The sequence below is a fragment of the Megalops cyprinoides genome, chromosome 25 (genome assembly GCF_013368585.1).
Source record: "Megalops cyprinoides isolate fMegCyp1 chromosome 25, fMegCyp1.pri, whole genome shotgun sequence".
NCBI classification, from domain to species: Eukaryota; Metazoa; Chordata; class Actinopteri; order Elopiformes; family Megalopidae; genus Megalops; species Megalops cyprinoides.
The window spans coordinates 13,304,163-13,329,967 of record NC_050607.1 but is presented as its reverse complement, the minus strand read 5'-3'; the positions used below and the strand labels follow the sequence as shown (position 1 = coordinate 13,329,967).

The 25,805-nt window shown below is 44.8% G+C and overlaps 1 protein-coding gene across 1 annotated transcript in view; it reads right to left on the bottom strand.

The window, feature by feature from the left end:
* LOC118772137 (coiled-coil domain-containing protein 91-like) overlaps positions 1-25,805 on the bottom strand; it is a 99,366-nt gene that overhangs the window by 1,390 nt on the left and 72,171 nt on the right. Inside the window, exons 9-12 of the mRNA XM_036520407.1 lie at positions 25,265-25,357; positions 24,434-24,502; positions 23,933-24,109; positions 19,001-19,114 (exon numbers count right to left, since the gene is read on the bottom strand). Coding sequence (XP_036376300.1) covers positions 19,001-19,114; positions 23,933-24,109; positions 24,434-24,502; positions 25,265-25,357 — 453 coding nt within the window. The remainder of the gene's footprint in view (positions 1-19,000; positions 19,115-23,932; positions 24,110-24,433; positions 24,503-25,264; positions 25,358-25,805) is intronic.

The window sequence follows — 25,805 nt, the reverse complement described above, 5'->3', positions numbered from 1 at the left end:
GAATACAAACTTTTTATGGCAGCTTTTTAGATTTTTCTCTTTTTCTATTTTTACTGAATGTTCGCAAAGGAGGAATGAACTCATTTTGTAAATAAACATAAATGGAGGTTCTGGCAGTTAAGCAGCCAGTGCTCTCCAGAACGTTCTCGGTCTGTAGAGCCCTATTTGGCCAGGATCTGTTCACTTTCTGCGCTCGAACGGGGCATTTTGAGCGAGCCCTGTTAGCTTCCTCACATTCTTCCTCTGTCTGCGGCCTTCTGGAGTCCGCCTGGGCCACAAGTGTCTAACGCCTGACACTCCGACCTTTGACCCCCTCCCCAGTGGCCGGACTAAAATAAACTGAAGGCGCAGAACACAATAAACAGCCGTCCTTGGCCCCCGATCGTGGCTGTGGACCTTATGTCCGGCTTGCACTGAGGAACACCTCCTGAGCACCATGTGTGTCAGCCCTAGCGCCGATGTTTGTGTGGAACACATTCGTTTACATGTCTGAGCCACAAGCCAACAGGTTGCATGCAGTTGTCAGGTGTCGGGGGTTGCGTATTCAGGGGGCTTGCTGAGGCTTGGACTGGCAGAATGAGCCTGTTTCATAAAAACGGCCAAAGGAAATCTCTGGGGAACATCTATAATGCTTGCTGAAACTGGTTGGGAGAAATATTTGTGGGACATGTTTATCTCAAGCATATAATTTAAATTCACTGGAAATTATTGAAAAAAAAGTAATTTTGCAAATTCTATTTGGCTGTATTCATAATGTCAAAATGCATTATCAAATTACTGAAACTAAAACTTTCGGCATCTGTTCTCTCAATGCTATGTTTGGCTGCAACCAAAGGAAGCAGCTCTTAAAATGATAGCACCCTTCACTCATGCACCAACTGACAAAATGAGTGGCAGTATCTCATGTTACCACTAGAGGGCCAAAAGCCCAGGAGGGTAACTGCAACCCACGGAGAGTGCCTGATCACTTTCGCTTTGAAAATCAAAGTATGTATCTAGTACACATTTGAATAAGAGGCTTCAGTATAATGTTTTATAAGAACGAACATTCTAATGTCATTACAGTACCCTAAATAATATGGAAATATGTGGCTATTGAGGTTTGAGCTCCTTAAGAGAGAAACTTGAGAAACTCTATGAATTGGCCGACCATAGTAACATATTAAGGCTGGCTAACAACATTGTCTCTGACCCCAACCATATCCTGAACAGTGAATACAAATTGTTACCATCAAACCGAAGACACAGGGTTCCAAGATTAAATAGGGTTAGACTAAAGCACTCAGTCAATCCTAGAATTAAACACGGAGCTTAATCCCAGATCAAATGTACATTGAATATTGTCCTTTGTGATGGTTATGTTAAATGTATGTATCTTTGTTTCATTGTCCTGATTCTTGTCTTCTCTGTGATGTTGCAAATGGGGCTGCTGTGATGCAAGAAAAATTTCAGACTTAAAGTCTGACAATAAAGTATCATCATCATCATCATCATCATCATTAAACTGCAAAACCAATGGTCTGTGCACAACAATCATGAAGCAAGCAACACCGGACTGCCTTTGACCAGAACAGTTTCTCCTTATGCCTGACTGCCCTCTGTTTAGTTTATCCACTGTGCATTTAGCCTGTCCATCGTTTCAGCAGTCTGTCCATTGCCACTGTCCATTATCTACTATATGTGCAGCCTATTCATTCTACCTGCAGTCTATCCGCCGTGCGTGCAATCTATCCCCTATATGTGCTCTGTGTCTCTGGTACTGTGGATGAAAATAAGTATTAACAGTGAAAAGCCCTAGTGGAAAGCAGCCCAAAGGTACTTGACTCTTTACTGTGGTGGGCTGTGGTTGAGCTTTAATTTCTCATTTGTACACTCACATTCACTTTTTTTCCCTCTTCCTTTTTTCCAAGTCTCATACGATTTCCTGTCCATTTCTGGCCATGGAAACGAGGCGCATGAATTTTAAAATGGACAATTATTGAACAGTGTTTATTTTCGTAACAGAGATACCGATCGGGTTGCTTGAAAAGAGGGGTAAAAAAAAAAACCCTCTCAGCAGAGGACAGCACTCTAAGAGAGTAACTTTGAATCAAGCTAATGTCTTGTTCATGGAAAAGCAATCAATGGTCCCTGAATGGTGATGGTTTGAAAGCGCTCCAAGGTGGCCACTAACTGCTCGCGGGGAAGTGCGTCTGATTGTCTTTTATTTATCCTGTTAAATCCGTTGACTTTCAGAACTCTGTTCGCTTTTCAGGAACTTGTGACCTTAAGAAACCGGCCATGTTCAAGGAAAATACAACCCATCTCCTCCGTTCCAAGGTACAGCAATTCAACTTTTGGAGACACACACAGAGGGAATACAAATGTTTAAGGAAGTATTAACCTTACATTCTTTACAAATGCACAACAAGCACAGTATCCTTTTACTATCCAGAATGGTCCAGTTATATAAACCACACATTTGCACAAGCCAGCTCCACTGAAATTGTTTCAAATCCCATCATTCCAATATTCTTCAGAGCTGATGTGGAGCTGTAGAACAATAGCATGAACATGGATGCAAACAGGAAAAATAAGGTACAGTATCCTCTACAGTTAGACAAAACAACAGCGCACAGATGCATACAGTAGAAAGGTCACGCTTCATATAAAAAAATTCTACTTGTGTGACAGAATAAAACCTGAGTGGACAAGGTGTACAAGTCAAGCCGATGGATGGCAACGCAGAAATGTCTCTAACAGGGTCTATAACAGACCGCCAAATTCGGCATCCAAGGAAAACACTTCGCTTCATGACCAAATCAGAAACACATGCAAGTAAGAGGAAGCTTCAATAATCGAGTGGGGTCTCACTTTCTTTCCATTGATTGGGGAACGGCCACTGGGAATTGCACAGCTGAGAGAGTAATGCTGGTTGCGCTTTGGTGCCTCTGCATGGCTGCTTTCATCCAATCCAGCCTTTTACGGTTTCAAGAGTTTGAGCAGAGAGATCTGCCACGTGGTGGTCTGGGTATACAGCAGGCAGAGCTATTTCTCAAATTATTTCAAGGAAATAATGAATAAGCTGACAGGTGTGAACTTTTAAGTTGCTTTGAGTCACTGTGTATAACTATGCACCATGTTTTCACTGAGGCATGCTTACTTAATGTAAAAAAGGGGAAATCCCCCCGAATGGAAAAAATGTCTCGATCTTCCATCACGTAAAAGTCTTGAGAGGATTAGACCTTCTTTGTAAATGTAGACAACCTCAATTGTGACAAAAATGTACTTAATTTGAGTGAAAAGATGGATGATATTTTGCTTTACATAGTTTACCACGTTACCATGTCAGTCCCCTCTTCATTTCACAGAGAAGTTAAAGACTGGAAATAAAATAAAAATCTGTGACAGAATAAAACTTTATGTGATGCTAATAAAAAGAGAAACGAGCTTTCACGTGTGGGGCTAGCGTGGTCGTTGCATTAAACTTTCTCTATTGCTCAGTGGCAAAGTACATACCTACAGCAGTTATAATTATTACACCTCATACAGTGCCAGGACAGTAAAAAAAAATCATATAAAATATATTATTTCACAATTTTAAAAACAAAAATATGGCTATGCCCTTCATCCTCCCTGATCCTTCAGAGAAATGACACCAAAATTCCTTTCCATTTGCAGCCTGCCCTCTTGAAAACTATCTCACAGCATGTAACTGAAAGAAGCCAGTTCTCTCTCTTTGAAAACAAAGTTGGTCTGGATCAACTGGCATAAACAAGCCCTATTCACATCTATCCCATCATCCTTCAGGGCCATGGGTCACCGCCATACCTGTGAATGATCTCATCCTGTGGCTAAATTTAGCTTGGGGGTTGATTAATGAGGTTTAAATAGTTATTTCCCCCACGTCCAAAAATACACCTCCAGGAAACTGACTGATGGGCTTCACGCCTGCAAAAGGGGCAACCCAGGCACAGAGGGCAAAGGTCACATATTGGCTCCGCCTGCCGCTCATTCCGCTGGGGCGATCCTTGCGATTCGCGCAGCCCGGCACGCCATCCCCGGTCCGAGGAATGCTCTGTGTAAAAGGCGGGAGAGCCATTAAGGAAAATAACCGCGGCCCATCTGCCCAGCACACATCCCCGCCGCCCTCGGCACGTTTGCCCCCATCCCAGGCGAGAAAAAAAAAAAAGCGATGGGAAAACAACTGGTCCGTCTATTCCCCCTCACTCCGGCTGCTTCACAGCTGGCTGCAGGAATGTGGATGGGAAAACACGAAATGTGCTGCTCTTAATGTAAACACACACTCTCTCTGTCTCTCACACTCACACACACACATGCACACACAAACAGCGACACACTTTCAAAATCCCCCCCTAAACACACGTTCAAAAGTACCCCTCACAAACACTCTCATACGCAAACGCACACACGTTCAATACACCCTCCCCAACTCCACCCAAAACACAAACACACACACACACACACGTTCAAAAGCCACACCCCTGACACACTGCGTTAATTCCCACCTTCAAACATAGTACAGTGATCCAGGAACGCTGCTGTTGTGATTAGATATGCCAGCTTTCCCCACAGGTTGTCAGACAGCATCAGGGAACCTGTGCGGAGCGCTGACCGCTGGGTGCCAGAAAGGTCGTCCACACCCCCGGCCCTCACCCCGACCAGCAGAAACAACAGGCTCTGACAGCTCTTTGTGTGTGCCGGGGAAGGGCGTGCCAGGCAGGCCTTGTTTTATTGTCTATGCCTGACGCTTCAGCAGACCAAACTATTTGAAACTGGTAAAAAGCGGGGCGGCTGAGGAGGACAGTGCAGGCAGGAATGTTCCACAGATGGGTCTGCGCGCCTGGCTCATAAAACAGGCCGGCCTGGAGAGCATCAGCCCTTCGATTAAACCGCATATAAAAAACCATCTGCCGTGCGGTGGTGCCTGCACTGTACCTGTTGATTGCACTTTTATTAATGCGTAATACCTGACCGCTGGACCGCCTGGTCCACGGAGTGTTATTCCTATCACTCCTCCCGCACAGCACCTACACCCCGGGCGACCTGAGCAATCCCAGAGAGGAAAGATCCCTCCAGCCTTATTATTGCAGGAGACTGTTCTGGAGGACGATGAAACAAATCGAGAGAACAGCCCTGGGAGGGATTAAACAGCTTTACCCTGTCTGCGGTGGGATGAAAGACAAAACGAAAGACAGAAAGAAAGAGAGAGAAAGAGAGAGAGAGAGAGAGAGAGAGAGAGCTCTTCCTGCCCTGGAAAGAGTCACCAAACACTCACTTATCTGTCCTGGTGACAGGGAAGACTCCATCCTTTGTTATCTATCCAATTTTCCTTCTGTCCTCTTCGGACAGAGCGGCTCCTTGAGCTGTTGAGCAACCCGGCGTTTCATAACAGAAAACTCCAGCATATGGCTGCAATGGGTCTAGGCCTGGAAGAACACAGCAGGCCTGGAGATGAACTGCGGTTCTTTTGTCGCCACATAAGCTCCTACCATGCAGCTCGCACTTAACATGCTCCCAACATCTTTGTAACACAGCAAGCTGCTGCATTGGCATTCAGCTTCCTGAGAGCAGAGCTGAGAACCAAGCATGGACAACCGCATCACCCTGTCTACCACCAACTACTTAAGCAGAATTCCCAGACCTTCAAAAGAGGTTTATTACCATGAAATACCTAAGCATTAAAATAAGATGCATGCTCTCCTGTTCTCAGGTGTTTTCCACGCAGTTAGAGGTAGCATTATGTGGTTTAGGCCTAGCTGTACACCATGCACCAGAATGCAAAGGCAAGAGACTCAGAGAGCTGCTTATTTCCCTTGCGTATCCTATCTAATCTGTCTATGTAGGGCATTTTCATTTATTCAGAGCTCTGGTCCATGAATTATCTGCTTTTTCCAGGCTCACAATGCGCCACCACCATTTCACTGACTGTCATGACTGGCTATCACAGTGTGATGAGAGTTATAGAGGTCCATGGATTTCCTCTCTTCAGCTCCTCCAGTCAGTAATCCAGCACCCTGCGATGTCAGATTTATGCCTTTTTTTCTCTTCTTTCCAGGGCTTCTCTGGTAACAGGACTGTCATCAGAAGTTCATTATGGAACAACGGGCTTATTTTTCTGAAAAGTCACAAAAACGCAACTGCTTCCAAGATGTCCCCTGGCGAGACACGCACGCACATGCACACACACACGCACACGCGTACACACACACGCACACGCGTGCACACACACACACACACACACACGCACACACACACACACACACACACACACACACACACACACACACACACACACACACACACACACACACACACACGCTCACAAACTCTGTGACCCTGTCAGCTCTGCATGCTCATGTGACACCGGAGTGACCGTTTTGGACCACCTCCGGGACGTTAGACCCAATCAGCACTGGAACCATGGCCCTATTTTGGCCTTGTAAAAAAAAAAAATAGTAAAAAGAAATCACAGATTGTGCCTCTTCCTGACATGTATGTTCCAAGGCTTGGCACATCCTGCGCTCGCCATAGCGATCCAGACCGGCCTAGTGGAGCCTGTCATACACCTCATCTGACGCCAGAGCAGAGTTTCCTCAAAGACTGAGAGAACACATAGTACACGCCGTAGGCTACTCTTCTGTCGACCTTTGAACCCACGAAGCGGTTCTTCAACCGCACGAAGGGCCACACGGAGTTAGATCTTTGTATTGGTTGCAGTTGTTGAGAGATGTTTGGCAGCCTTGGGAGCTTCTATTTCCTGGCCTTGGGGCTTCATGCATCCCACCTAACGGCTTGGAGAACTGTGTGCCAGTGGTCCTCGCACATGGATGTGGTTCCTTGGCGTCAGGCTTTCCAGTTTGCAAGTTGTGCATCCTAATGCTCTACACCTGTTTTCCCAGGTTGGACTGTATTTAATCGATGTGTTCATCTTGTTTATATCAGTGCACGACCGTACAGGCCACAGAAACAGCCTCCCTGTGTGTGCGATTTTTTGGAGAACCGGCTTTGCCAAAGGTAAGCTTAAAGGAAAAAAATGTCTTCCAAAGGGATATATAAAGCTGGCTAATTTGGCGCTGTCGGCTTTTGGCGCGATTTGCCAAATTCTGTTTTGCAGAGTCCAGCACGGAGGGAACATTCTGGCGCCTGTTAGCCTGGGAAAGATATTGCTCGGCGTAGGGGTAGCGCATTTATTAAACTTCTGCGCTCCGTAGTCATCGGGCACTGGCACTAACAGTGCTCTGCTGGACTCAGTAATATATTTTAATTACCCCCCCTCCCTTTTAACTGAACTCCAGAGAATTTCGCTCAAAACTTTCCTCAAACTTACCAGCTCATCTCATACACAAGGCACAGATCTCCTGCATTCCCACTGACAGGTTATTTCATGTCTGAGCTGCCATCTAGGGGGTCATTACAGATCCAGCGAGCAATTTTCACACAACTGGTACACCTCAAGCTGAAGCAGTCTTTGACAACTCAAAAAAAATGAGATATTTCTTTTCAGTGGAGGAGTCTACAGGCTCCGGAGACCAGCTATGGGAAGAAAAACATAATATTTCACAAAGTAAATGCCGTATATCTTGTAATGGCTGTCTGAAGAGTTGTAACAATACAATATGATATTTTTCTAACGGGGAAACTTACATTAATTCAAGGTTTGGAAAGTGTTTGTTTTTCTTTGTACATTCAGCCTCGAGGTTCGTCAGATTTTTATTGACATTTTCCATTTTTTGCTTATTTTGCATTTTGTCCTTCCTGTAAAATACCCAACCAAACCAATTAAAAAAAAAAGGTGACAACATTCACTTTACATCGTATGAAAGTGGTACTGGTTTGACATTTAAAGTGTCGTCCTCCATGAACAAGCATCACAGACATTGTTTTTTTACAGGCCTCACAAGCAGTGTCAGGTATCCCCTCTCTGGAGAAAGCTGCACTGGTGCCTCCAGACTCTCCCTGCCTTGGCCTGTAATGACTTTTGCAGCTGAGCGTTTGCCAGGGCCGTCTTTGATGTCGTTCTTCAATGCGTGTCACCACCGACCCTACGCTCTCCTCCCAGCCGCCCTCCTGTCCACCCTCCGCTTTTCCAGCCAGCAGAACAACGGCACGCCTCCCTCAGACCCGTCGGTGACAGGCCCACACCAGGAGGAGGAACCGCTCTCGCGCTCCCTGGCCACACTAACAGCGCTGCAGTTAACTGCAGTTAACCGGAATCGCTCTCGCTGCGGGGGCCCCGGGGGGTCCATGCAGCGGAGGATGGGCTTCGATTTGCTCCTTCCTCCCAATACCCATCCAAGCCTCACTCCAAGCACACCAGCAAACACCAACCCCATGAATCTTGAGCTGCGGTGACGCTGCGGAGCCAAATGTGGGTGATGTTTTTTCAAACGTGGTATTTGTGCTAATCTATTTACCTTCCGCCTGTATTGCGGCCTTTAACATAGTGCATTTGTCTAAAATGTCCCAAGGAAAGGCTCATGCAACAGCCTGGAAAAAGGGGCAGTTCGGAGAAGGTTACCTTTCCTTTACCAACGGTTCAACTGATACACAAACAGAGAGGGCATATAAATGAAAAAATAAAGCCCAACTACACATTGACCCACATGGACCCACAAAGCAAATAAAGTTGCACATAACTGAAATGCATTAATTCTGCACAGGCCAAAACTGCGGCCTACTAAAACAACAGAAAAGTGGTGCTCGCAAGTCCCGGGGTTTGGGCAAAGGCTAATGTGACCACTGGGAAGATATAAACACTGCTTCTGAAATTCCTTTTTTATATACCCTTCCGCAACCCCTATACACAGTTCAGGGCCTTGAGGCAGGAACAGAGAACCAAGGTCTTTAGCCAACCAACAGCCTAGATATTTGGACCCCGCTGCACTTTTCTGATTTGGTGGGAACCTTACAGGTCTGCCTCTTTAAGCCTTAAGCTGGCATACTGTGCTCTCTTGGGCTGCGGTTAACCCGTTTAGTCCTTATGTAAAGCACAAGAACTGGGGACGATTCACACGTTATACTGGGTTACTTTTATTGTCCTCTTGAACGGGCTCCTGTCCGACAGTCTTGGCCTAAATGAGGATCATAGTGTCAGTAAAAGAGCTCAACCGTTAGTGGCAGCTGCAGTCGCAGGGACAAATAGACTGCCTGTCTGCAGGTCCTCCCCTTTGCAAGCCGGCTCTGGGCATCTGCATTTGCAATGTTAAACTGCAATGTTAAACCATCATCAACCATTTTATAGAAAAAACAACAGCGCAAGTGATTTATGACCTTGGCATAAACACAGTCCTTTCTTGTAGCGATTTCAATTACCTCACATGCATGAATACTAGTCATTCAGTCTTTAAAAAAATAATATATAGTGATGGAAAATGAGTTTCAATGAGACATATAATGTAGACAGTATTTTCCATATTTGATTTCATTTGATACTTGAAAATCTGTCCTTTGTTCCATCGTAGACTTTTCAACTTCTGCAGTGAATTGTAACTGAGTAAATCTGGTAATCTCTTACTGCCATTTTGATTCAATAAGATGCATTTACACAGCATGCCTCAGTCTTCTAGAAGTAAATAGGAATCCATTAGAACATTCTCACAATTACTTTAGTTTCAAGGATTTGACGCACATTTTGAAATCTTGACTCACTCTGTACTGCAGCATTTCTAAACAAAATGTACTACAATAGGGGTGTGTAAATGCTTTAACAAGGTGATGTGACAGGTTATTCCAAATGACTCTGAGCTTCTGGAACAGTGTCAGTTTAGGTAATTTGCATGTCTGATGAACAGCACCTGATTTAGCTGATTCAGATGCTAGAGCCAATGACAGCCCTCTCATTCTTTTAGCTGGTGCAGATGTGAATGATCAACCAGTGCTGACAGTCTTTGTTTGTGCTTTGGTCCCCTCTGTGTGGCATTCATCCTAAATGTCATCCTGATAGCATCTGTGAAACTGGAGTCACAAACAGGCAAGGAAAGTGCTTCCAGGAAGGCCAAATGAGCTCGCATATGGAGATCAAATGGATCTAATGGACAAAGCAGCTCCATCTCTGAGATGGTGTGCCACAGCCTGGGTGACCCCGCCCACCCCCCCGGTCAAAGATCAAGCTCATGCTGAAGTTCCTATAAGCACGCCAAAGTTATTATTTTTTTTCTCCCTGCAGCTAAAACATAGAGAAAGCACATTCTGACTGACATTTATGTAAGAATGGTTTCACAGCTCAACAGCTGATAATGTGTTGTGTCAATAAAAATGTAATGGTGACGTTATTAGGTGACAGACATCACCCATCTGACAAAATATGACACAACAAAAAACTAAATAACTTTGACTATTTTTCCCTGAATATGCTTCACTTTAAATTGGTATCAGATTTAAATTCGATTCACAGCTCAATTAAAGTTAATTGAGTATACATGGTCAGCCCCCAGACAAAGGTTGAGAGACACTGTTCTGATTTCCAGGAGCGGTTTGCAGTACTTACCCTGCAGCCAGTTTGCTCAATAAATATGACTCAGTATACTGTTAAAATTTATGTTTTTTCCCTGCAGAAGTAATATTTTTATATTTGATATACTGGTGACCGTGAATCATCTAGTTCATTATTTTGGATCACGGCAAAGTGCTGCCACCGAGTTATCGGCCCGAATTACGAGTGGAATAAGGCTACCCGTGCACTGAATCTGCTCCCAGACACTGGGGGATATTTATTGTGCAGAACAACAAGCACACAGATGCGTAGAGCTCCGGAATGGTCTAAATGTTGCCTGTTTGCAGTTCTGCGCAATGAATCTCCGTCAACATTCGGGAGCAACTCCCGGCAGGTAATATTTCACTGACAGCTTCCCATTTGCCTTGCACCTGAGACAAACTTCTGTGTCTGTGTATGTTCTTGTGTTTTGGTGTGATACTGTCACATTGCCGTACTGTTCTGTATTCATCTGTATCAATATGTACAAATGTATTCATTCATCCATCACTTGTGGAAAAACAGGTTCCATCAAGTATAAATTTGTCTTTCTAGTGCCAACACAATGATGCACTTTGTTATTAAGCATGATGTGACATTGTCTGTTCTCTGACTGCCTCTTGGCCATCTCCTGACTCAAGAGAAGAAGGGGGAGCAGCCATTACCGATGAAGCGATTCAGTGCAATTCCACCAAAAAAGTGGTACCTCACCAGGGGATTCACAGCAGAAAGCAGTTTGATGGTAGATGAGCAAGTGCGAAGTACCGCAAAAAAACGTGTTTCCTCGCAGACACTTCCAGAGATCATTCAGTGACCACAGCCGTATAGCTGCGGCACGGTGAGTCATGAGAGCAGACCGAAGGCTGGGGATCAAAGGGCTTTACCATCTGTAATCTCCAGATAAGTGAGCAGGACCACCCGCGCTTCAGTGAGGCATCCACATTACACGCAGCCTCGCCGCTTCATCACGGCGTCTAGACGCACTGTTAGTAAGCTGTGCGCAGGGCTCGGCCTCTCTAAAGCAAACATGTGAGTCAACTGACATTAGGATACAGAGAGGGGGAAACTGCATAGTGTGTGGGCAGCCGTGAGAGTAAAAAGGAAATATCTCAATTCCTATGGTCAAGCTCCCCACCGGACTCCTGGTCCTGGTTACGTGTCTGCCTCTAATGAATACATATAGGATTGCTGCAGCATTCATTCAATAGTGATGGATGCAGTGAGTTTGAGTATTCTTTATTATTTGCCACGGCTGAGGAGAAATTGTATTCTTTCTGAATTTTGGGTGAAAATAAAGTATGTGAGGTTTCATATCACCTATAATTTAGATCATTAATCATTTTATTAGGAGGACATTCCAAGCAAAAAAGAAAAAAAAACAAAAAAACAAAGTACATCTTAGGATGACTTTACATGTTGAGGATCTCTTTTCGAGCACTGTTCAACAGTATGAGCATTAAAAGAGAGAGTATGGGGTGACCCTGGGATTAAAAAGTCTGTCACATACTTTAAGGTTTGTGATGTCACAGCAGTACATGTTTCATTACTTCCCCTCCAAAGCAATATTGTTTCATTTAAGACTTGGCAACCTTAAAAATATAAAATGATTAAGAAGAACAAGAAAAAATGTGGTTGTGCTTATGTAATTGAGCTTGTTTCACATTGTTTAAAAAAGGTCAACCAAGAACAACCATTCAGTCTGGGTTGTTGGTCAATGAAACTGCATTATTTGATTTTCATTCAAAAAAATAAATATCATGCAATATTATCAAAGTATAATAGCTAGCCCAAGATCTCAACGCAATGAAACTTTTAATAGTTTTAAAAAGATATGGTTGGCTGTAAGATAGCTTGGTCTGAAAATTTGAGATCTCTATATGGCAGGAACATTGTTAAATTATTTTAAATGATATGCCTTGCATGCATATTGTACCATTAATGAAAACCATAATGCAACTTTTCCTGCTGAACTGTTTGGAAGTTTGTCAATCTCTGTCAGTGGAGAGGCACCGAAAGTGACCTAGATTCGCTGACAGGTGGTCTGCTTTATATCATGTTACTACAGAGAATTATTTCACATACGGTGTATATGTTGTGCTTAGACCACAGGACCACATTTTTGGAGGGATCACGTTGAGGCCAGGGGTGAGGTGGTGGTAGCAGTCGGGGGTCCTCCGGTCTGCAACGGCTAAATCTTCCCGCTGCTCTTTACCCCAAGGGCTTGTGCCAGCTTCGTTTGTAAAACGAGCCCTTGTGCTAGAAAGCCGTCAGGTTGAGTGATCAACGGCGACGATGGCGGCCAGGATTTTGCGCGAATGAACTCTGGGAATCACGGCTCTCAACCCAAGCAAAGAGGTGACATTGACATAAACGTCAAATGTCAAAGTCACATTCGACCACGAGGAAAGGTTACAAAGAGCTTCGGTAAGTGGCACGGATTTAGGTCGGCAGGGTCTGGTCTGCCTCCAGACGCAAACTGACGTTTAGAGTTACATTCGGGGTGTCAATCACGCTGAAATGCAGATAAACGTAACGGACGTCCGATAAACAGTCAGAGAAGGAAATGTCATGGGGCCCCGCATGAACTTTGCTTGCGACGGGGGGGCATCGATCGAGGAGATAAACCCCCCGAAACCCTGAAACCTCACCGCAGCGGTCGATTAAACTGGCTCCTGTTCTCGACGAGCGCTTAATTTAAAACACGTTATGTAAAACAAGCCCCCCGTGTCACTCCATCCCCGGGCCCTGGCGCCTGCCTCAATCCAGGGCCTTAACCTCTGGTCCCCTGGTGGCATCGGACATCACCGCGAGGCAGAGGAAATGGGTCCGAAAGGCGGGCAGCCCTCCGCGTTTCCACTGCAGCCCAGTCAGTGGTGCCTTTGTTCCAGCGGCCTGCTGGAACAGATGGCATTGTTCCTTCCTGCGTCATTATAAAACCCAATAAAGAGCGCCTGCCTTTTGCAGCTAATCAGAACAGACGATCTCCGAAACGGAATGGGTAAGGCTGAGAGGTCCCCTCTGACAGAGGTTCGTTAAGGTTAATCAGAACTCACTTGGCAATATTTTGCCTTTGCTTTAAATAGAAATATTTATTTCCCTGCTTTGTGAAAAAAATGCATCAATTTTCATGGAACTACATATTAAGCCAAACTCATATTTTGCCTTTAATATATGCACAATCGTATTCTGTCTGTTGGAGAGAAGATATATTTGAAACAAATATTGGAATAAAAAAGTGATATTACCTTGCTATTCATGGACTGCATGCACATTTGTACCCAACCTTTGATAAGCAAACTATTAATCTTTACATGTCTATAAAAAACAAACTGGGTACAAGCTACAAGCACACAGCTACACTGATTATTGATTAAATGCAGGAAAATAAGGTAGAGCTGTAACTGAAAGTGGCAACGTGAACTCTCCTCAACAGGTGGCTTTCGGGAGGTGGGTTGCAGGGTCTTCATTTACCACCTTCACTTGTGAGGAAAAAGCAACACTGTGAGATGGCCTCAAATCGTTTGCCTTCCTTCTGAACGGAAATATCTGATCATCTTCTAGCAACACCCATGCTAATGGCCCATTATAGTAACCCATGAAACATATCATTTCATGTACATGATTATTTCCTTTGTCCTTAATTAGAGACTTTCAGGCATGACTGAAGATCCAGAAGTGTGAGTCATCCTGTGCCATTTAGCATTATTTCTCATTAGAGAGGTAATCCCTTCCAATGCTAATTTTGCCTCCCCCTCCGGGTGCATTAGACGCTCTGGCCTCTTTGACCGAAATGTGCTGTGAAAACCTGCCCTTGCGCTCTGCAGCAGGGGAGCTGTTTAACGTGAACAAGCACTGGGGAAGTTGGGAAAAGTCACGACTTCAGAGCCGTGCCCGGGCTGGACATTGACTGTCAGACGCTGCTCTGTGGTAGGTGTTGAGCTAACGCTCCTCAACAGACTCCAGCGCCGTACTGCTCTCACTCGCACCCTGGGGCTTGTCCAAATCTCTATTTTAGACAGAGGTGGCAGCTGGACAGTGAAATTTGGTGGCCCTCTACTTCCCACCACTGTGACTGATGTGTTAATGCCTTGCGGTCAGATGACTAACTCGCTGAAGACACAGGGAGGCTGACTGGCAATCGTCTCTCACACCACAACTTTGTCGAACAAGTACAAATCCACCATCTCATTTCCACTCCCACATACACACATGAGCCCACTCATACAAACACACACAAACACACACACACACACACACACACACACACACACACACACACACACACACACACACACACACACACACACACATTCAGCTACCACTGTCGTGAGAAAACAAAGCCTGTGTAGAATTTGTGGCCTAGTTGTTCATTGGATTAATCTTTAATTTGATTACATTAGTTTGAGAAAAAAAGATCATTTATACATTAGTCTGAAAGAGAGCATGCCCTCTGCCAAATTGCCAAATGAAAGCGGATGTTTTTTTTCAATCAAGTGCTAAAAACAGAAATAAGACTGATGATACACCATCAAAACCAGTATAGCTGCAAGTGACATGCATTCTAAAATGACTGCATTCTTTGTGTCGTCAAAGCAATGCTCTGCCTGACATGTTAATAACAAGAGAATCATTAATGAAGAGAGCATCTCTGTCATTAATGACTGAGACCTCCGATGTCTGAGTCCAGTCTTCTGGAACATGGTGACTACTTGGTTCACGGGAATGCAGTATTACGTAAGCTTGTGAAGATGTAGAGGATATTTTTAAACTTCTCATCATAACGGTTCAGACATACTTGTGGTGTGTGGCATTATACTCTGCAACGCTCAGCTGTCCAATGCCCTGGCTCCCCATCATCAGCAGCCAGCTTGCACATATGCAGGCCTGATTTATTCTGGCAAACATTCTTTTCGTTTGTTTCTATACTGCAAATCTTTCTTTCCAAAACATTTCAGGATGCCCAAAGCAAAGAAAAAACAGCCAGCCACTTCTGTAACCTCTACATACCTCAGTTTTTCTCCTTACACAAACATCACAACTCTGCTTGCATCTTATTTGACATTCGCATCATGTACTCGTGTTCAAAGGACCACTGAATTGCTCATTTTGCTGGTGCTATGCTCCAGATGACCAGAGCAGGTATGTGCTCTTGCTACTGGTGCAATGAAGTCACATGGAGTCTGTTGAGAATGGGAGCCTCAGGCCTGGTTTTTCCAGCTTCCAGGTGGTCCCTTCAGGTTGGGGCTTCACAGCACCTGCAACTGCTCACTGAGGACCCCCGTCTCTCCCAGGAGCCCAGCCTGGGATCCCCTCGTGCTCCGCCGCACCCCTTCCAGATGTCTCTGTTTACAGAGGGCAATTACAAAGCGGGCCCCAGATCCACGCTAATTCTACAACCTGTTCCATAGCTGGCGGCGCTTGAGCAGAACGGCGCCCCATAACGGTGTAACCCTTAAGTCAACACGTGCCGAGCTTCCCCTCCCGCCCCCCGGCAGAACGAATCCGCGTCCCTGTTTGCTCCGTGGTGTTGGGCGCTCCCAACGGGTGGGTCCGGGGGGGGGTGATCGGTGCCAGGCGGGGGGAGCCGTTGGCAGATTTAGGGAGATTTGGGGTAACAGGAAAGCTGAGGGCCTATGTGTGGCGAGCAGATTTACAGTACAGGAGAGGTGGGGGGGGGGGGAGGATGGCGCACCTGACTCAATGCACTCCCAGCTTAAGAACTAAGCTGCCTTAAACCCTCCAGGCCTCTGTCTCTCTTCCCAAGCTTCCAGAGAGAGAAAGAACCCTTTCAATGTCTCAGAGAAGTGCTGGATCAGCACGGAGGGTCGGCAGTTAGGACATAAGCTCTTATTCCCTTCACACAGGGCATGAACTATTACACCGTTATATTATGCATATGAATACATACTTGTGTTTTACTTACATGGTGCTAATGCATTCCCAGTGCGCACAATGTAAAAAAGGGATTTACTGGGGAACTGTGATGGCACCAGAAAGCAAAAACTCTTCTGTTATTGTTTCTATTATCAGGCAATTTTTATATGGGTAAGTGTAATGCATTTAAATGTATATATAAATAACAACCTAAAAGCTTCATGCTTAATTATGTTTTCAGTTAGTCAGTTCAAAATGCACTGCAAGGTCCTGAACATGTCCTTTAATGTAGTGTAATATGCTTTGTTATTCCCACATGTGAATGGATATCTCAATGTGAAAATTTGGCACGATGCTGCTCTTTTTTTTTTTTTGGTAACTTTTATAGCAGAGCTCAGCTTTCAAAGGCAAATGCTGAATAAACACAAGATGGGAGAAACAAGCATGTCTGTTTGTCTTTCTGTAGGATTCTGGTATAAAGGAACAGCAAAGCGTATGTGCACGTGTAAACAGAACCCATTTTAACTGTCCTATTCTCTAAGGGGATGTGAAGAAATTTGGCACATTAAGACATTAACCAATGGGTATGCCTAAGAAGCAGTCATCTGGGGAACATATAAACCACATGCTTCACAGTCTCGTTATGCTTTACTTGAGGGGGTTATACTCTATGCAGAAATCCGTAACGCCGTATTAACTGCAATGCAAGACTACATAATGGCATTCATATATATTCATCACAATCAGTCCAGGACACTAACAGCCACTGATTACCACTGGCATTAAAGTCACTAAGCACGCAATATGTCACAGCGAGGCGTCACTCTGTAAGACGGCTCACGTCAGCTGTAACAACCTGTTTTGGATTTTGCATAAATCACATCATCTGCCCCATCGTTATGCTCGGCCTGCCGCCGAGGCCACTCCTAATTTCAGACAATGCTTCCTTTCTTTGGGCCTTTGATGAGCCTGTGCCTCACAGTGCAACTAACAAACAATGCCGAGATTACCCATGCTTTCCACACGGGTCGGCTTTCATGCCGAGCTTCCAGACCACGGCTGCCAACATGCCCTCTCACCATGATGACACGGTGCAGAGCTACAACTCCGTTTATGGCCATCAGTATCTGACTCCTTAAATGACGGTGTCTTTGGCAGGCAGACTGGCAGCTACGGACGTCATGCGGTGCAGTCATTTCATGGATTGGAAAAGAAAACGTAAGAGGGTGTGTGTGTGTGTGTGAGAGAGAGAGAGCAGCCTTCTACATTCTGATATAGTTTTACAGTATCTGTACACACACACACACACACACACACACACACACGCGCATTTTATTTGGTCAAACTCCGCAGCAGTGTGGGACACTGTGTGTAGTTTCCATCTGTAAAACCACCCTGCCTGACACTGGTGTGGATGGTCTTCCCCTTCTTTTTCTTCTTCAGGAAGTGAATGTCTGCAGATTCATACAGTAGGTGAACGTGACACCACTTTAACGAACAGTGGATTCAGGGACAAGGTGAACAAAAAAGAAAAATGTAAAAAAAAAAAAAAAAAGGAAAAGAAATTCAGAATCTGTAACCGGACCCCACAAAAAAAGAAAACAGGCTCAAGCGGTTTTCTTGAAGTTTTCCTGAGGCCGTGGACCAACAGGTCCAGTAGGCCAAAGCAAACGGAGGCCGGGGCCTATCCACTCGAATAAAACCCACCCCCCTAAGGGGCAGACAGCTGCTTCCAGTGACACACCTGCGCCCTGGAGGGGGTCCTGGCCATTTCAGTGCAGGCAAACAAGCCTCACGGAGCTCTCGCACTCGCCACTACGCCCAGCAACGAGCCAGTGACCCAAGTTTATCTAGCAACCCCCGGGACAGGATGGAGCTGCTTTTTCCACTCCCTGGAGCTGCCCAGCAGTGGATTGGACCAGCAGGGCGGGGTTTGTGTACAGAACAATCAGAGATTGTAAAAGAACAGATCGAAAGCCGCTTTGTTGAAATAACAGAAACTTAAAGCGAAGTTAAGTGCCTCCCATCTGATCTGAGGGACAAAATGGATTTAAAAATGTTGTTTTTTTTTCCTTTTTACCACAGTGTAAAAATACACTCAGACTTTATCAAACAGCATGCTGTGAGCGGCAAGCGCTGCCTGAGACATTACACCGAAGACTGGGAGATTGTCCATTGAGTTAGGTTAAGGAGGTTAAGTTAACATGAAGTCAGGTCACAGAGTGGAGCACCACTCCCTCCTCCTTTATATACTCTCTGAATTATATTTTCACACAATACACTCTGAGCGACAGAGGAAAGAGTAAAAAGGGTGAAGCTGTAAAATTAGAAGTCCATTCTATGGGTTACATACTGTTACATACTGTCACACCAGTAGGTAGGTATAGTCACACCATACAGTAGGTAGCATTTTGGAGAAAAGGTAAGTGCACCAGAGTGGGGTCGAAATCCACGAAGGGGCAACATTCTTGGACCCCTGTACCAGTTTTTTAGCTTGCACCTCTTAGCTCTTGTAAAAATCAAGCTGTAAGTTGCGAATCTTAGAGTCTTCTGGAAGAAGTAATGAATGAAAAAGGAGAATTTTTGATGGCTTCCAGTCGCATGTTGATGTTTTACGAATAGGATGAAATAGCGACAAATAGTGACACTCACCCTCTTCTGTTCCTTCACAAAGTCCATGAGCTCCTCTCGCACCTTGAGCGTGGCCTCCTGGAGCCGCCTCTCGCTGGCCTTCCGCTCCTCCGCCACGGCCTCTTTCACCGCCTCCTGCAGAGGAACACGGCTCGGCGTTAGGAAAACCTCCGCGTTCACTTCAGCAAAATAGCGCTCCCTGATTCCGACTGCCATGACACCATGACCTTACACCGTGTTTTTTAATCTTTGTATTGATCTGTTGTTTTGATCATGTACTGTTGTTCTTGTAGCTAATTTACACATTTTTGTGCATACTGAAATGCTGATTAATGCATACTGTCCCTGTAAAATAAATTGCTTAAATAAATAAATGAGTATGGGTTGCCATTCTTTGTTTTACAGAGGCAACAAGTAGCTTGGCCCTTTCATAACCAATATGCAGCAGTTCTCCTGGCAGAAGTCATTGTGAAATGGTGTGATATTGTGGCTTTATATATAAAGGCTGGCCTTCTGTCCGTCACAATAAAAACACTAAAACTCAAGATGCAACTGCTGGTACACTCTACAAAGGGGAGTGACATTTATTTGGACTGAACCAATCAGAGGATCATCAGGTGGATGTGCTGGCCTGATCCTCTGATCCCTTTCCGCAGACTACTCCTGTACTCTCTACTGTTTGACCTAAAGTTAGCTTATTGAAAAGCTGTGCCTTCGCCTTATGTCTTCAATCAAAGACAATTCTCACCAATTGAGTAACGGCCAGATCATGTGATGAACTGTTCTTAACGCTCCAGTCAGCTCTTGCTCATACGCTTTTACGTAATGTTATTATATAATGCACAGTGTAAGGAAAAAAAACAGCACTCTGCCAGAGGACCCATTCTACACAAACTGACAAGGGGCTGCCTTACATTCTATAAGGTCATTACACTGTGTTTTTAAGCATGCTTAAAAGAATCTGAGAGCTGGGCTCTGGAACCACTCAAAGAGGCTCGTTCATTTCTTTTTAGACACTCTGTGGTTTCAGAGAAAATGAATTTACATCTCTGGTTAACCGTAAGAATACTGTACATGTATAATTTACTTGGGGGGGGAACGAAAAAAAAAATATAACTCTCATCCGCAAAAGAGTAACCGATTTAAATCCCTTCAGATTAAAACCCATAAAGTGCAGTAGTAAACAGCGAAGGCCGGTCTGACGGCTATAATAACAATGACGATGACAATGATGAAGTAACACGGACTGCACGCGCTCTGCCGCTGTGACGGGGTGCTCCACGGTATTCTGCGGCAAGCCGCGCCACGGAGATGCTCCGTGGAGCCGCGCTGACCTCCGAGGATTTAACTACAGCTAATTGGTTTGTATGTGTCAAAGCTTTCAGGTCCCACCTAGATGAAAAAGGGGTGGTGAGGGGGGGGTGCAGAAATGTACACCCAGGATTCAAGAGGCATTACATAGCCCAGGCGTTTCATTATTAAACTTGGAAAATTGTTCCCTTCCTGACGGATACCTGGAAAAATCATTGGTGTAGATTTCAGAGCAAAAAAAAAAAAATCCTGTACACATCAAAGAAAATAATTTGTTATAAAAAGGGAGGGTAGAGAGTAGGGGGGGGCAGTGTTGGGGGGGCGCTCATAACTCCAAAGCCCGAGAGCAGCGTTTACAGGAAACTTTCTGCCTCAAAAGTTGTGGCAAACAGTGGCTTGTATATCATTATGACGGCGGTAGAGCAGCATGAGAAAGTGTCGGCTTTACATGCTGTCTGTCACTTGCTATTCATACAAGCAACCAAAAAACACCTCACCTCAAAACTTCTTACTCTGAAGCCTGGAAAAAAAAAATATTTATTTATTTTTTAGATCACAGTCAAGGCTCTACAAGCAGACAGTTTTGCCTGCACTCCCAGAGGTCGTCCCTGTTGGACAGGCGGCGGGGTAATGGAGCATTGTGGGTCACGGTGGCTCTCTCTGCCTCTCAGCAGTGTAGGGAGAAGGATTTAGTGTAGCTCTCAGACAGGCGGTTCACGGCTCGCCGTTGGTGGACTCAGCGCAGACTCTTGGCGAGGTGGGGATGTTGTAACTGGCCCGGCGTCAAACCCACCAGACTCGGGTCCAAAAGTACCTACAGAAACCCCTAGGATGTTTGGAAGATAAATCTCTGACATTTAGTGGTAGAACAAAAAATATTGGCCTTGCTGGGGATATCAATTTGAATAAATTTGAAGCGAGAACGCTTTCTGTGAGGTACTTTCTGCAGGGGCAGCTTGCAGCCTCTGGTTGAGCAGCACTCCTCTAAAGCCCAGGGACAAACGCTCCCTAATGAGATAAAGGTCCAGGCTGGAAGGTACAGAATATCATCTACTGTCAGGAGGACTACTAAAATGCTACAAAAAATGCTTCTGGAGCTGGACTTGCTGTGACAACAAACAGACAACAAAAAAGAGATGTAAGACAAGCAGAATATAAACAAAATGGAAATCTTAGAGGATGGGAAGAAAGGGAAAAAAACAGATCCAATGAGTAATGAGCATGATGTATTTCAAGACTCATGTGCTGGATTTAATGAGAAAATGACAAAAGATGTCAATGTAACGCAAAGAAATATTTCTATCATATTCAGATCCTGGCAGATACATAGAGAATACACTGCACAAAAGTGCAACTCAAATGTTTCCATTAAAGAAACGGACTGCCTACGAGCCAATGAGAAAGAATAAAAGATGATGACTGCTCCTGATTTTGTTCCAGAGATACCGTCTGGCAGGTCGGATGCCTGGTAAAGCTGACCTTACTGCCTTTTACTTTATGTTAACATTCCTCTTTTAAAAAAGAGGACGTATAAAGAGGTATGTAAATACATGGAGTCGAGTGGCTACTGCCTAACAGGACATCCTGAGCTGAAACTCACATCTTGCCAGGAAAGGAGTGTTGAAAAAGGCCAGAGATTTGAAGCACAGCTCGGGGAGACAGAAAGCAGTATCCGCGCCCGAAACCCCCTGCTCTGGGACAGGGGTCGAGAGTAACCCCACACATCTGAGAAAAGACCGCTTGGAAAGGATATCTCTCCAGAGGAAGGGCAAACAGGGGGTAGGCCCCGGTGCATTTGAATACGCGAGACAGGTGCTGGTCTGCACCTGCCACGAACTGGGTCATGCCAGAGCTTTGAACGGACAAAGACAAAGGAGAGGTTACATTTTAATGCCGTTCTGCTGAATGTGCCCTATGTGAGGCCGAGTACTGAGGTCATGAACCGGTGATGGGGAAAGCAGACCCCACACAGATATACGTCAACCGTCACACACGTGAAAAAAAAAAAAAGCTGGACATGAAAGTTGCATGAAAGCTAATTACTGAAATGGTCCAAAATAATCTAGAACCCGTCCAAAAAGCATATTGTATGCATTCACAGAAAAATGTGGATTCTGACATTTATATGTTCCATCTATATGGTTCTGGAGTCACTTCCTGAAAAAATATACAGTTTGGTCATTTTGAATATATAAATGTACCATGAACTATTAGCACTGTATGCACATATTGGTAATGTGTTATCATAAACCCCACCCTTGCATATGGTCATCTGAAAATTTTCTCTGATGTTTATACATTTGTCACCATCTCTGCTTACATTTTTCGGTTGAGGATATACTAACTGATTAATTGTCCTTCAGACCAATTTCCTCTGACATATTTTACTGAGGGCAGAACATTTAAAACACTGAAACATGAATGGTTGACCATCTGGAGTCCCATGGCCTGAGCCGTGGAGAACAGGATCAGCATGTTCAGGCCATGGTTTCACTTGGCTTCTGCCATGATCAGTTTGGCCAGGTCCCTAATGCATCCACTTAGTCTGCTGTTGCCTTCAACCACAGAACTGAACGCAAGTGTGTTAATGTCATGTGGTGGTGTTCATGTACCGCACACATCTGCCCTCATGGTTTAAAGTAATGAGACTGGAAATGCTGGGTTACGATAAGTGAGCAAACAAAGTATGAATATAATTTGTTAAAAACCCCTACATTACAATTATCCCTTGAGCACTGGTTTACCCCTCTCCTAAAACTTGACAACATAATGAACAGTCTGTGCAAATGCCCTGGTCTCATGTCATTGCCACAGTCATGAACTCTCTAAATAAGCCACTTCCACAAGCTTCGAATGCATTTCTCCGCTGAAACACCAGCCTCAAAACGCCATCAAAAATGTTTATTTGCATACTGAACACTTCAGAATGCCTTATAGGAAACTGGAAAAATCAGATTTAAAAGTAGAATGAATCAAACAGAACTCAGTAAGTTTCCCATTTGCCTGCTTGCCAAACAGACAGAAATGAGATAAACGGGAAGACAAATTAACCACACAAAGGGTGGAGCTACCATGTGCTGTCAATCACTGATTCTCACGAACCACTCGAAGTATGATAGCCCCACCTACTTTCAGATTCATGAAGCCTCACTATCCCATTACAAGAAGAAAGTGAGTAATAGGTTGACAGTGAATATTCAACGTTCAATAATCGTTACTAAATTCCCATTTTAAAGAGAGTTCATAGAAATCTGCTAGGTTACTGGGTTGTAGCCTTTAAGGCCTGGAGTTGCACAGGATTGATACAGGGTTAGGTAACAGGGCTCCCGAACCAAGGTTTGCCTGCAAGATTTCATTTTTAATTGTGTTTTCAAACCAGTCCAGGGCATAATTCTGACTCAGCGGGTTGTACTGTGAGGCTAGTGAATGATTTCTATTCTCACAGTTCAGAAAAAGGGAGTCACACATTTGTGGATGCGGTGTACAAGGCACCACTGACTACAATGGAAGTGTAACTGCATTAAAAAAAAAAAGAACAGCAAAAAGTGCCTACTGTTATGAAAGGAAAATACCATTATCCGGGTGTGTAGCTGCAAGTACATGCTGAAGGGGCGGGAGGTGGTTGGCACTGAGCATCCAAACCTTGCTGATCTTCCGCTGGTCCGCCAGAGCATCCTGTATGGCCTGTGCCAGCAGGTCCCTATCTCTGAGACGCTCCGCCTCCCACTCCGCCCTCTGCTCTGCCAGCTGCCGCTCGGCCCGCCTCCTCTCCTCCTGCACCGCCTCCAGGACCGCCTCCTTCATCCGCCCTTCCTGCGCCTGCAACGCAAGCACATGCCCCAGTCAACGCCACGCCCCAAAAACATCCACAAACGCTATTATTATCCGACCCAACAGCTGATTCAAGATCAGCTTACCAGCCATAATCCAAACCCCAATCATTCACAAACACACACACAACTCAAACAGAGCTGTCGGCACTGAAAATATAAAATGCCCAGTGTAGCGCATTCCTTTTTATAAGAACTGCTGATATAATAATCAGCTGGATGTTCCTTACTGCATATAGAGTGAAGAGCATTATGTTCCCTACAGAGTCTGCAGAACAAGAGGCTCAGTGATGCTGGGAGTTGGTCCACTGACCTGCACAGCAGCTGCTACTGCATCCTGAGCCTTCTGCTTCTCCTCCTGTAAACATTTCTCTAGCACCTCCTACGTGAACACAAACACAAACAAGGGTTTGCAAATGCAACACAAACATCATAACCGTAGCCATAACCATAACCTGGCCTCGCCACCCAAAAAAGCAGACAGTGTTCAAAACAAATTCAGCTGTGAAATGGTTTGTGTTTGTGTGCGTGCGCTTGTGTATGCGTTTGTATGCGTGTGTGTAAAAATGCATGAGGCATTAAATTGAAAAATATGGCCAAGCAGACCAGCTCATACAGGGCAGGGAACAAGAGGTGAGGGAAGAGAAACAAACAGGCAGGATAGGACCTGCTGAAGGGGGCGTGGCAATGATGTAGCCATGGTTGGACTGTGGAATCATGGGATATGGGTGTTCTGTTTTTTTGCACGAATGCTGTTTTCTTTAGTGATCTAGTGATTTAGTGATTTGCGTTTTTAAGTGATTAGTATGACTCATTCTTACACATCCTGTTTTCGCACTGATTAAGCATGTTTCCGGTCACATCTAATCTACAAAATAGCCATTTCTGGGTCAGCTCACTGCTCTTCACTCATGGTAAAGAGCATTTCAGGTTTCCTGTCTGTGAATCAGTTCCTTCAATGGAAAAACAAAAATATTAAAAAAATAATAATTTGGAATCACAGAGTGAGCAATGTCTTTACATGCATTAGGTAAGCTGGGGACTTCCAGGGCAGTTGTTGATGCAGAGAGAGAGAAAGAGCTGAATAACTATCAACCTTTTCAGCAAAGCCAACGCAAACACTTCCTTTATTGAAAAGCGGTACCTTCTGATGTTGTGCTTGTTGACTCAACGTTTCTCTTAATTTTTCTTCTAAGGCCTCTCTCTCAGCATCTAGGAGATCCAACAGCCTTTGGTGCTGGAAAGACAAAAAACATAGAGTGCTGATTATTATCAGGTACGCTGAGAGGAAGATAAGGTTACACTCCCCGCACCTCTTAATCGCATCAACTGACATTTTCACTTCCTAGCCTGTCGTGAATTACAGCTCAACCAGGGGAACTCTGGCAGGGAGAACTGCTTTATTTTTCACAAATCTTTTGGCTTGTGCAGCACTGATCCCATTTTCGGTGCGATCCCACCCATTGAAAACATGACCGAAGCTTGCATATCTTCCAAGCAGCTTCTGAGGGCAGCGTGCATCTATTAACACCCCCATTACAAACCCGCCCCACCCCTCCGAATAAAAAAGAAATTAACGGGCCAAGAGGTTGATGGGGCAGATGAAAGTGATGAAATCTACTGAAATCTACTAACATGACAACACCCATATCTGGCTATCAGGGTAGATTTCTGGGTACATTTCT